This window comes from Herpailurus yagouaroundi, unplaced genomic scaffold (genome assembly GCF_014898765.1).
Source record: "Herpailurus yagouaroundi ecotype Mexico unplaced genomic scaffold, PumYag 162, whole genome shotgun sequence".
NCBI lineage: Eukaryota > Metazoa > Chordata > Mammalia > Carnivora > Felidae > Herpailurus > Herpailurus yagouaroundi.
The window spans coordinates 69,146,425-69,158,996 of record NW_024412403.1 but is presented as its reverse complement, the minus strand read 5'-3'; the positions used below and the strand labels follow the sequence as shown (position 1 = coordinate 69,158,996).

The 12,572-nt window shown below is 48.7% G+C and overlaps 1 protein-coding gene across 4 annotated transcripts in view; it reads left to right on the top strand.

Annotated features, from left to right (window-relative positions):
- SEMA5B (semaphorin 5B) overlaps positions 1-3,491 on the top strand; it is a 118,320-nt gene extending 114,829 nt beyond the window's left edge. For 3 of the 4 annotated variants that reach the window (XM_040484703.1, XM_040484702.1, XM_040484705.1), the window contains 8 exons: positions 143-290; positions 409-634; positions 832-1,050; positions 1,536-1,706; positions 1,810-1,959; positions 2,280-2,324; positions 2,756-2,961; positions 3,190-3,491. In XM_040484703.1, the coding sequence (XP_040340637.1) occupies positions 143-290; positions 409-634; positions 832-1,050; positions 1,536-1,706; positions 1,810-1,959; positions 2,280-2,324; positions 2,756-2,961; positions 3,190-3,348 (1,324 nt within the window). In that variant the 3' untranslated portion in view covers positions 3,349-3,491. The remainder of the gene's footprint in view (positions 1-142; positions 291-408; positions 635-831; positions 1,051-1,535; positions 1,707-1,809; positions 1,960-2,279; positions 2,325-2,755; positions 2,962-3,189) is intronic. The other variant, XM_040484704.1, reaches the window with a different exon arrangement.
- Positions 3,492-12,572: the final 9,081 nt, after the last annotated feature.

Below are 12,572 nucleotides of genomic sequence, written 5' to 3'. Positions count from 1 at the left end.
CCCGGCCTCCTAGAAACTGGCCTGGATTCTCCGAGTGTTCCGGTGGATTCTTGACCTTCCCGGGCTTGCACTCCCAGTGACCTCTTGTTAGGGAAGGGGCTGCCTGCTCTCCCCCGCCCCCAACACACACCCTTCCCCTCAGGTTCTGTAACGAAAACACGCCTTGCCCGGTGCCCATCTTCTGGGCGTCGTGGGGTTCCTGGAGCAAGTGCAGCAGCAACTGTGGGGGCGGCGTGCAATCGCGGCGGCGGTCCTGTGAGAACGGCAATTCCTGCCCAGGCTGCGGCGTGGTGAGGGCCTGAAGAGGGGGCGCGGGCAGGAGGGCCTGCACCAAGGGGAGAGCGGGAGGGGGCGCAGGGCCGGCCTGGGGCTGTAGGTCACGAGACAGTACGTGCTCCCATCCCGAAGGAGTTCAAGACGTGCAACCCAGAGGGCTGCCCCGAAGTGCGGCGCAACACCCCTTGGACGCCTTGGCTGCCCGTGAACGTGACTCAGGGCGGGGCGCGGCAGGAGCAACGCTTCCGCTTCACGTGCCGCGCGCCCCTGCCCGACCCCCACGGCCTGCAGTTTGGCCGGAGGAGGACGGAGACCAGAACCTGCCCCGCGGATGGCTCGGGCGCCTGCGACACCGATGGTACAGCGCCGTGCGGGCCCCTTCCCTCCCAGGCTCAGAGTGCTGGCGCGGGGCTGGGGGAGGCCGGGGTCGGGTGGAGCTCGGGGCGGTGAATCGCGGGGTTTGGAAGGAGCCAGAAGGACTGTGTGTGGGGAGGGAGTGGGGGCCGCTGGGTGTCCTGTCGCTGAGGCCAGTCTCCCCACCCGTGCCCCACCCAGCCCTGGTGGAGGATCTCCTGCGCAGCGGGGCCACTTCCCCGCACTCTGTGAGCGGGGGCTGGGCCGCGTGGGGCCCCTGGTCGTCCTGCTCCCGGGACTGCGAGCTGGGCTTCCGTGTCCGCAAGAGAACGTGCACGAACCCGGAGCCCCGCAACGGAGGCCTGCCATGCGTGGGCGACGCTGCCGAGTACCAGGACTGCAATCCCCAGGCTTGTCCAGGTGACCTTCCGCTTAGGAATCCCCATCTAGGAGATCCCCTAGGCTACAGCTCATGCCCAGAGGACCTTGTCTTCCTCGTTTTTTTGTTTTTTGTTTGTTTGTTTTGTTTTGTTTTTGTTTTTGGCAACTCTGTCCACTGGGCCCTAGAGCAAGTTTGTGCCCTGAACTTGGATACAGTGGCTTGTCCCACAGAGCAGGGCCTTTTCTCACCCTCCGTGTCACTCTCTTCTCTGTCCCTAATAGGTTAGCTAGCTAAGGAGCTTGATTTGAGGTGGAGTTGGTTTTTGATGTCTCCTTTGCAGCCTCATTTCCCCACTGCACCCCTGAGGGGATAGGGGCAATCCTTAACAGTAGGCTGTGGGGTGGTGCAAATGATGGGGTCACGGTGGCCCAGGGCAGGGTGGCCTAGCGTGCCATAAGGTAGAAGACTGTCTTGGGCTGTGCCTTCACCTGCAGCCCCCATCACACACCCTGTCCACTTGCAGTGCGGGGTGCTTGGTCCTGCTGGACTTCATGGTCCCCATGCTCAGCGTCTTGTGGTGGAGGCCACTATCAACGAACACGTTCCTGCACCAGCCCCGCGCCCTCCCCGGGCGAGGACATCTGTCTTGGTCTGCACACAGAGGAGGCGCTGTGTGCTACACAGGCTTGCCCAGGTATTGAGAACATCCGGCCAGGGCTGGGGAGCACCATGGATCCCTTGGATCCCCACCAGGGGGTCCCAGAGCGGTTAACTTCATCCCAGCCCACAACCCACAGAAGGCTGGTCACCGTGGTCTGAGTGGAGTGCATGCACTGAGGACGGAGTCCAAAGCCGCAGCCGGCACTGTGAGGAGCTGGTCCCAGGGCCCAGCACCTGTGCTGGAAACAGCAGCCAGAGCCGCCCCTGCCCCTACAGCGAGATTCCTGGTAGGTCCTCAAGCCAGCACCTTCACACCCACCCTTCCTACCCTGTGTCCCCAACTTCCTTCTCCTTCTGAAGAATCTTGGTGGGTCCAGGATGAAACACCAGAGTGGGAGGGGCACACACTTTGAGCTTTTGCCCCTTCTCACCTAGAGAATGGGCTGACCCCCCATTCTCAGAGAGTGGGGACAGGGTGGAATGAAGGCCCCAGGCCCCGTCCCACAGCTCAGCGCTGACCCACGGGTCTTCCTAAAGATATACCTAGACCAAGAGGGACCCTTCTTTCCTCCCTGCCCCAACACCCTCTCTGTTTGTCTTCCTGCAGTGATCCTGCCTGCCTCCAGCATGGAGGAGGCCACCAGCTGTGGAGGTAAAAGGAACCTGCCCCACCTCGTGATGCTTTCTACCTCTCCTCCCCAAGGAGGAGACCAGCCCTACCCTGAAATCTGGAGTTTCTCAACTTCTTGCTCCAGAGAGACAAACCTTGTGGAGGTCCTGGCTGCTTTAGACCATGTGTGGGGGCGGGGGCTGGGAGGTTCCATCCATGCCCCCCAACTAGCCAACGGTCACCAAGTCTGTATTCAAGAAGAGTCACCCAACTCCACACCCTGTGGTTGCCTCCTCTGACCTAAACCAGAGGTGTCCCGTAAGAGAGGCCCCTGGTGGCAGGCTGCCCCGCCTTCCTGTTTTCCTGGGCTTTGGCCTCAAAGCCCTTTCTTTAGATCTCCTGCTGGGAGGCAGTCAGGAGTCTTTTCTCTCCGCAGTGGCCCTTTCCTTACCACTTGCCTCTGCCTCTCCCAGGGTTCAGTCTTATCCACCTGGTAGCCACAGGTGTCTCCTGCTTCCTGGGCTCTGGGCTGCTGACCTTGGCGGTGTACCTGTCCTGCCAGCACTGCCAGCGCCAGTCCCAGGAATCCACACTCGTCCATCCTGCCACGCCCAACCACCTGCACTACAAGGGTGGGGGCACCCCCAAGAACGAGAAGTACACGCCTATGGAGTTCAAGGTGGGAGCCTACCTGTAGAAGCAGAGTGCAGGGTAAAGGGGGCAGTGGTTCTGGCCCTGAGCTGGGCATGACTGGGCTGGGCACTCGGGAGGGCACAGGGTATCGTGAGCTGCGTCAGCAGCCAGAATGTTTTTTCACTGGCTGGTCCCTGATCTCCTTGCCCTGGCCTGTCGCCTTTCCCCATCCCTCCCTCACCCCTTTCTTTCTGGTTCCTACCTTCTTCCACAGACCCTGAACAAGAATAACCTGATTCCTGATGACAGAGCCAATTTCTACCCACTGCAGCAGACCAATGTGTACACAACCACCTACTATCCCAGCCCGCTGAACAAACACAGCTTCCGGCCTGAGGCCTCACCTGGACAACGGTGCTTCCCCAACAGCTGATAACACTGTCCTGGGGACTTGGGCTCCTTGCCTTTTTAAGGCACAGAGCAGGTGGAAATGGGACGGTGGAGCCAGTTTGGTTTTCTCCTTCTGCACCAGGCCAAGAACTTGCTGCCTTGCCTGTGGGGGTCCCATCCGACTTCAAAGAGCTCTGGCTGGCGGTGACCATGGGGGAGAGGGCTGGCTTCAGGCTGGCACGTGGCTGCAGTTCCAGCACAGCCCAGGTCTCTCATGGCCTCCTTGCAATTCACTACCGTGCTGATATCCCCTGCCTTGTCTGGGCTGTGGACCTACTGGGTGTGCGAGGAACTGGAGAGTGGAGATGGCCGAACAGCAGGCTCTTAGGTTTGGGTTGGAAATGACGCTCATGTGGCCATCACAGGCCAAGGCTGTCCCTCTCTGGCTGGCCTCAGGAAGGGCGTAGGCTACATCCTGATTATCTCTGAGAGGAACTAATCAAATGGCCCCAGAAGCTCTGGATTCTCCACCCAGGGCTGGGCCGCTGTGGTGCTGCCCCAGTGTGACCTGGGGGCCAAGGCTGGCCCAGGTTGTCCACCTTTGCCTAGCAGTCTGTACTTTCCCCAGGGACATCCCTCTGGTCAGAGGCAGTGAGGGCTGGGGACTGAAGATTGAACTTTGCTAAGAAGCCCTTTAATCTGGGCTGGCACAGGCCTCAGCTTTACCATCAGAATGCACAACAGGTGGCCCAAGAGAAAGGGAAGCAGGAGTCCAGCCTCCGTGCCACTATGGAGACTGTCTTCTAGCTGCTGCTTAGTAGAGCTGTTGGCTGAGACCTGCTTGGGAGTCTCTGCTGGCCCTTCATCTGTTCAGGAACACACACACACACACACACACACACATACACACACACACACACAAACACTCACAACATGCTACAGTAACAAAAAGGATGTTGGGCTGTGGCATTATTAAAGATGATATCCAGTCTCCAAATGTAATTCTGTCTTTGTGCATATGTGTGTGGGCTCCTCTTGGTGTGGGTTAGAGCAATCAGAGCAATGCACTGGACTAATAGATGGTCTTCTCGGGGTGGAGAAAATGACCCACATAGAGCCTGACTTTCATAGAGGGGATCTTTCCACTTGTGAGTATATGTACATACTTTTTGGAAAATAAATTAGGGACAAGCAAAACCCTAAGTAGGGACACAAGGTACACCAAAGGCAACACAATAGGAGATTTTTCTGCCCATTCCCTTAGCAGCTCTTCTAGGCAACCGCTCCAGGGTGGAAATGCATGAGCCCAGCAGGAGAGTAGTAACGAGGGCTGTTTTATGAGGTATTTATAAGGCTTAGTTTAATAAAGCTGAAAATGACTGAGAAATGAATACGCCTCTGAAGCGGGAGAAGCCCAGTATAGTTTATGATGGATTAAGGAAAAACCTTGAAGCCTCAGTCCACCAAGCCAGAGAGGGAGAGAGAGATGAGTTGATGGACATGTCAAATTCAGAGAGCAATTTCCCAACTTAATTGACTGGGTCAGTTCTCCTTGGGCTCCCAGGGAGTTCTACTTGTAGGCCAGGCTGTAAACCCTGTGATCCTAGTGGTAAGGAGGAGGAAGAGAGCCTTCCTGGGCCCTGGGTCCTGGAATCCCTTGTGCTTACTGGGACAAATGAAGTAGCAGTGTCCTCAGACCTGGGTAGAGCCCAGTCAGAGAGAGAGCTCAGGGGACATAGTAGTCCTTCTGCTTTGGAATTTTCTTATTGGGTTCCTGTTAACATCATGAGTCCAGAGCCTGTGGGAGCCTGTGGGGTGTGGTAGATCTTGGGATCTCTGATTCTCTTGGGCCTGGTTCAGGCAGTGAGATCGTGTTCAAGGGCCCAGGGTGCCTGCTTCACAAGTGCCACTCATATGTCCAAGTGGAGGGACTGGACAGGTCTGTAGGAAGTGGTAATGGAGAAACACCCAGCTAACGCTCACCCCGTATTGACTGGAATGGCATCAGTGGGAACAAAAAGCTGCAGATGCTGTGGCAAAGCACCACACACACACACTGAATTCTCTTTTTATACAAACTGTTGTGGCTCTGGAGGCATGACCATTCAGAATGCATTAAGGGACCCACACTGTATGCAAATTAGCTTCAATGATTGGCAAAGGCTGCTCCATAGCCAGCCCTGGTCCACAGATGAGGAAGCCAAGAATGTACTCCTGAGAGGCTGTGGTGCTCTCTGGCAGGTACTTGAGGCCACATGGATGGCTGCATGGTGTCAGGAAGTTGAAGTGTGAAAGACAAGGGGACTTCTTAGGTCCAGCTGGCTCAGCAAAAGAGGGAAGGAAATACAGGGTTGGGTGCTCTAGGCCTTCTTGGGCTTTCTTGACTTCAGATAACTTGTGTGTGTGTGTGTGTGTGTGTGTGTGTGTGTGTGTTATTAAAGTAATACATGTGCATCGCAGAAAATTTGGAGGATATAGGAAACCAAAACCATAATCACAGTTATGGTAAAAACCAAGGCAGAGACTTGGGGATTTAAATGGTGGCATGGAGACATTTCTTCTCCCCTTCTCTCAACATCACTCCAAAAGCAAAGAGGCCAAAAAACAAAAGCTGTCACTATTTTCAATAAAACTAGGATGTATTTATACTCCCAAATCATAATACATGAATACAGAAAGCAAAGGAACAGCAGTCATCCAGAAGAGTGGGTGTGGGTCAGACCTAAGCACCCATGCAGTTTCAGAAACAATCAGAAATTGGAGGAACCTGATATCAGGGAAAGTGGGGTCCAGGTGGGAGCCTAAAAATGTGAGTTTGGTTGAAAATCTTTATGTAAACTTCAGCTAGGCCTTCAAGTTGTCTTTACTCTCTAGTCTTACAGCTAGGTCACCACTTCTTTGTCTCCACCGAGGGCTATAAGTATGTACCCTTGTGGGGCACCAGGGTGGCTCAGTCGGTTGGGCATCTCACTCTTGATTTTGGCTCAGGTCAAGATCCCAGTGTCTCAGGATCAAGCCCAGGGTCTTGGGCTCCACACTAACAATGTGAAGCCTGCTTGGGATTCTATCTCTCTCTCCCTCTGTCCCTCTCCCCTGTTCACATGCTCTCTCTTTAAAAAAAAAAAAAGAAAGAAAAAGTTTTGTTCCCTTGAGACACTGAACCAGAGAGGCCCTAGACATGAGGATACCGGGCACAGAGGTGGGTATGTGATGAGGGTCTGTTTGGACAACCAGAGGAATAAAAAAGATTATGATTATCAGTGGGGTTCAGCAGTTGCCTTTTCCAGCTAACTCCAGGACTCTGGCAGCCAAGCTCCTACCGCCTTCCCTCCTCCAGGCAGGAGATTTAAAGATGATTCTTTGAAGAAACAAACTAAGTCTATAGGTTCTGAAAAAAAATAAGCCAGCTGGTACACAGAACTTGTAGTCAGTTTTCAGCATCTCACTTATAAATAGGAATATACAAATAAAGATCATAGACATCAGAGAAAAAAGTGCCGCCATGAAAGAAAGACCAAAACAAGTAAGCAAATAGAGGAACCCAATGAAAACAGATATGGTATATGCACAGAACATTTTAAAGACTCCATAATTCTTCAGAATAAGTGAAGATACTGCATTCATGAAATAAGAACAAGATAACTTAGAAGTTAAAATATGGCAGCAGAAAAAATTAATAAAGTGTTTAAAGATAAAGGAAGTTTCCCAAAACATTGAACAAAAAGATAAATGGAAAATAAGAGAGAAAAAGAAGAAAATTAGAGGACCATGGTGCCTAGCTGGCTCAGTCGGTTTTGTGTGGGCCCCACATTTGTTGTTGAGATTACTTAAAAAATAAAATCTTTTTTAAAAAATTAGAAAAACTTAGGAAACTTTCTAAATTTTTCTCTAAAAAATTTAGGAAATTATCAAAGAAAGAATATAGGAAAATTTGCCAGAACCAAAGGGTGAGGTCTTCAGATCAAAGGTCCACCCAGTACCTAGCATCATGAGGCACCTAAACATGACATTTCAAAACATCAGCCTTGAAGAGAAGATTCCCACAGACAAAAAAACATTAAGAATATGAATGTATAAACCTCTTACTAACAAGATTTAAATTTAGAATACGGTGGAAATTATCCTCAAAATTCCGAAATAAAAATAATATTTGGTTGTGAATTTTATACCCAGCCAAACTATGAGTCATATGAGAGTAGAATAAAGACATTTTCAGACTTTCAGAGATTTGATACATTTCACATGTGCTCTTGTTTCAGTAAAACAAGAGTAAACAAAGAAAATGTGGATCCAAGGAAAAGGAAATCTAACACAGGAAGGGGGTGAGGAGAGATATCAGGCTGACAGCCATGCGGCAGGCACAGAGAGCCACAATCCAGATTAGTATAGGAGGACAGCCTGCACCCAGAGAGCCAGGGAACACAAGCATTCAGATTATCTGGAAGGTTTGTATGGAAAATTACATGAAGATTTATTTTATAAAACCGTTGGGGGGGTACGGAGAGACTTAAAATTGGCTTCAAAGGATACTAAGGGGAAAAAGGCATTTTTTTTTGCATGATTTATTTTTAAAAACTTTATTAAAATATAGGTACAGAAAAACCACACAGGGGCGCCTGGGTGGCTCAGTCAGTTAAGCGGCCGACTTCAGCTCAGGTCATGATCTCGCGGTCCGTGAGTTCGAGCCCCGCATCGGGCTCTGTGCTGACATCTTGGAGCCTGGAGCCTGTTTCAGATTCTGTGTCTCCCTCTCTCTGACCCTCCCCTGTTCATGCTCTGTCTCTCCCTGTCTCAAAAATAAATAAAACATTAAAAAAAATTTTTTTTTAAAGAAAAACCACACAGAACAAAAGTATAGCTTACTGCATATTGGGTAAATACCTTTGTAATGACCATCCAGGTCAAGAGACAGAATTCCACAAACACTCCAGGTCCCTCTTTTCTATCCCATCCTTGTCAGAGCCCCCTCCTTCCAAATGGGAGATCATTATTAACACCCCCCCCCCAAAAAAAACACAAAAGAGCATACAGAAAAGGAAATGTAATCATTGTTTATCACTTGGTGCAACCATGATATTTATATAATCATCCTAATTAAAACACTGTATATGGGGACAACTGGGTGGCTCAATCAGTTAAGCATCTGACTTTGGCTCAGGTCATGATCTTACCGTTCATGGGTCTGAGTTCTGTGTCAGGCTCTGTGCTGACAGCGTGGAGCCTGCTTGGTATTCTCTCTCCCCTTCTCTCTCTGACCCTCCCTGACTTGCACTTTCTCTCTCTCTCAAAATAAAAAACTTAAAATAAATAAATAAATAAATAAAACACTTATATGGACTTAAGCATAACTTGTAATACAGATATATTATACTCTTTGTTGTTGTTATCATGGGGAGACATCACCAGAGGGACAAGCCTTAACTTTTGGTACCAGCTGAATGTTGGGTAAATATTAGGAAAGAAAGGAATAAAACATTTTAAATAATTTTTTTCTCTGACTATAACTATGGTATATGTTCATTAAAGAAATTTGGGGGGGAACCCAAAAAACATAAAAAAAAAATACAAATGCCCTAAAATCCAACCAAGAATTAACCATTGTTATTTTATGTTCTCTTTCAGGCATTTTTTTATAGCTGTGTGTGAGTTTGAGAGTATTTTATAAAATAAAGATATACTACGTACATGGTTCTTATTCTGATTATTATTATTATCATTATTATTTTTAATGTTTATTTATTTTTGAGAGACAAAGCGCAAGCAAGGGAGGGGCAGAGAGAAAGAGGGAGACACGGAATCTGAAGCAGGCTCCAGGCTCTGAGCTTCCAGCACAGAGCCCGACGTAGGACTCGAATTCACTAGCCATGAAATCATGACCTGAGCTCAAGTCAGATGCTTAACCAACTGAACCACCCAGGCACCCTAGTTTTTATTCTGATTTTAACATGTAACATTAAATCACTCTTTCCCCACATTGTTAAAAATTCTGTGAGCCTCAAGACCTCTTTCGGTGGCTGCTCTAGGAATGGGTCAGGGAGTGGAGAGAGGGCCTTGTTTGCAGAGCTCCACAGGTAGCAGTGTATCCACACTCTTACCCCTTGAAAAAGAGAAAGATCAATTTTTATATATTTCATTTGTTTACACCACTGACGAAGATTTACCTTGAAAAAGTTTGCATAGTGCTTGAAAAATACTGGCCTAAAACATTCTGTTATCTAAATTATATTTCTGTTATATATTCTATCACATACATTTATTCTACTCTATTATATAAATGTATCATTATTGCATAAATTTTATCATAATTTATCTAAACAACTCTCCTTTGTTTCAAAAAACTTTTTTACCCAAAAAATACTTTTATGGACCTTTTGTCCATATCTTTGACTATATAGCCTTAGGATAAATTCCCAGGAGTGAAGGCTCTTAACTTCTCTGGGTGGGTCTCTTGCTGATGAGAGTACTCTCCCACTAGCAATGTATTCTCATTTTCTTATTAGTGACCCTATCGGCAGCACTGATAAGTGCTATCCCCTCCAAACACTGGACCAAGCGCTGTGCATTGATACCTTGTTCAGTTCTCACAGCAATCCTAAGACAAAGCTACTACCATTAACATGCCAATTCACAGATGAGGAAATGGAAATTTACTAAATCTAAGTAACTTGCTCATACATAGCTAGTCAGTGATTGACCCAGAATTTCACCCTAGGGAAAGTCCATGTGCTTGTCGTCAATTGTTTTTTAAAGTACAATTGTATAAGTTTCCATGTAAACATAGGTAATGAGTGACCATTTCCCCCATACACATATTGGTCACTTGTATTTCTACTTTTTAAGGGAGGTGTTCTGTACCTTTTCTCTTAGGCGATGATCTTTTCCCTACTGCTTTGTGTATAAAATATACAAAGGAGCTCTTGTGTATAAATATATTAATCCTTTTGTCAAAAAGAATGAAATATTTCTCTAACGGATCGTATGCCTGTTGTGAAACACAGACGTTTGAATTTTTTACACAGTCAGAACTGCAGATTGTTTTTAATGTAAATTGCACTGATTTTGCATCAATGACCCTGAAGTAATGAGTCTTCTCACTGTCAACCACCATAAATCTCAAGGATGTAGAGTTTGGGGGACACACTTTACTCCGGCACACCTTGCATGGTGGCAGTTACCCTAAACAAATAAAGACAGGGTCCTGACTGGGATTTGGGATTTCGCTTGTGGGAGTTCATATTCTATGGTCCCTAGAGAAGGAAGAATGCCCAAGAGTGAGAAAAAACAACTCAGTGTGGGGTGAGAGGTACATTTCTCCCAGAAAAAGAAATACAGCCAGGCCCCTTGTACCTGATAATGCAAGTGAGGTTTAGATGAAAAACAAATCCCAGGGCTCCTCTCTTGGATGGCAGAGACCGGCCACAGTAGGGGACGGTCATGCCCAGAGTATAGGGCCCTCTGGGTCACAGCTGTGTCTCTGAGCAGTCCACTCATAACCCTCGAGCACCCAAGGTTAGGAGCCCACTGATGATGCAAGGAGACAATCTCCCCCTCGCAGTCAGGGACGTGCTGTTGACAGGAGGCTGTGTACCTGGGCAAGTGTAAGGTCTTCTCTGGGCACTGGCTTCCACCTCCTGATTCCAGAGTCATACAGCACAGTTCAAGCCTCTATATTCCAAATGAAAATGTAGTCTTACTCTGTACGTGTCATCTGGGGACAGAGCTCATTGACCGAAACTTGCTTTGGCAGCTGGCTTCGGACAGGCACCTGTTCCCATAGTACCCATTTGGAGTATTGGTTGTGTGGGAGAATGATGCTGGACAGACTGCCAAGGGCTCTGAGCCACTTGCTTCACCACTCACCAGCTGTGTGGTCTCAGCCAGGCTCATCCCTGTTTTGGGTTACAGTGTTCTGGCCTATGTAATGGTAGGGTTGGGCAGATTCCCTGCCAAAGTCTAGGATTCCCAGAGTTTTTTTTTTTTTTTTAATCTTGTACATGGTATCTTTTTGTCTTTTCTTTCCTGGCAAAGTGCTCTGGTGTTGTCCCGGCCCTGGACCTTTTTCTGCCACCTTATAACTTGTCTCAGAGTCTGCTGTGCTACTCAGGGCTGGGTCGTCTGCTGGGGAAATCAGGCTCCCTGGACTCACTGTCCTCACACAGGAACCAGGGAAAATGTCTTTCTCGGAGAGCCAACTAGATGAATGTTGTTTCCTGCAATGACAACGCTCTGAAAGAGAGCTTCTGTTAGATAAGAGACACCCAGCTATTAATACCAAGCAATAGGTACTTGCCTCGGTCTGGAGCCCCTTGAGTTCCTAAGGCCTGATACAGTCCCTGAAGAGGGTCTTTCAAATAGTGGTCTCTGTGGCCCTGGGCCTCCTCCCAAGGCCCAGCTACTTGGGTCCCAGCCTGGCCCTCTGCTCAGGTCATCCTGTGTCTCCAGTTACACTACTAGGCCACCCCAGGTGATTCACTGGAGAACCCTTGCAGGCCAGCCCAACATGGAGTCAGGCAAAGCGTCTCTCCTCACCCTAAGCTGTCAGCAACCTGGTGCTTAAGAAGCTGGGGCTCTAATTCCGTGGCTGTGCTGACAGTGCTCATGACTGCAGGGGGACTTCAGGCCTCAGGGTCTTAGGGCAGAACTGTGAAGTCATTGGAAAATTCATTCCTATCCACAAGGTCCTTCCAAACATTCTAAAAGAGATAGTTTTCCCTAGCCCAGTGTCCAGGGGCTGATGGGACACAGCACCTACCCGCCCCCACTTACGACATTCCTAATCACTCTTCTCAGCACTGAGTACTCACAAACACAAGGTGCTACTTCCCCTACCCCAAGTAGACTCCCTGATTTCCCAGGGGAGGGGGCCCCAACTAGCTTGGGTCATGCAGCGCTCCCAGATATAACCATATAGCACCCAATTCCTGCTTGGCCATCTGCAGCCTTGACCAACAAGGTTTCTTCGCTGGAAGGTTAACTCACAACTTTCCTTCAGTATGTATTTTTATTAATTTCTTTAATGAATATAGTGGGTATTTAAAGGGAATACATGCATGGGATCAAAACAAAAGAAAACAAAAAACAGTACAAAAAGATACCCAGTGAAAAGTGGATCTCCAATGCTTGATTCCTGAACCCCAAGTTCCTCTTCCCTGAGATGGACAGAGGCAGGCAACCATACACAGGCAAATATGTACATTTATGCGTGTGCACATAAAATGCACCGAAGTCTGGCTTTACTTGATATTCAGCCAAAAATTGGTCTTCAGC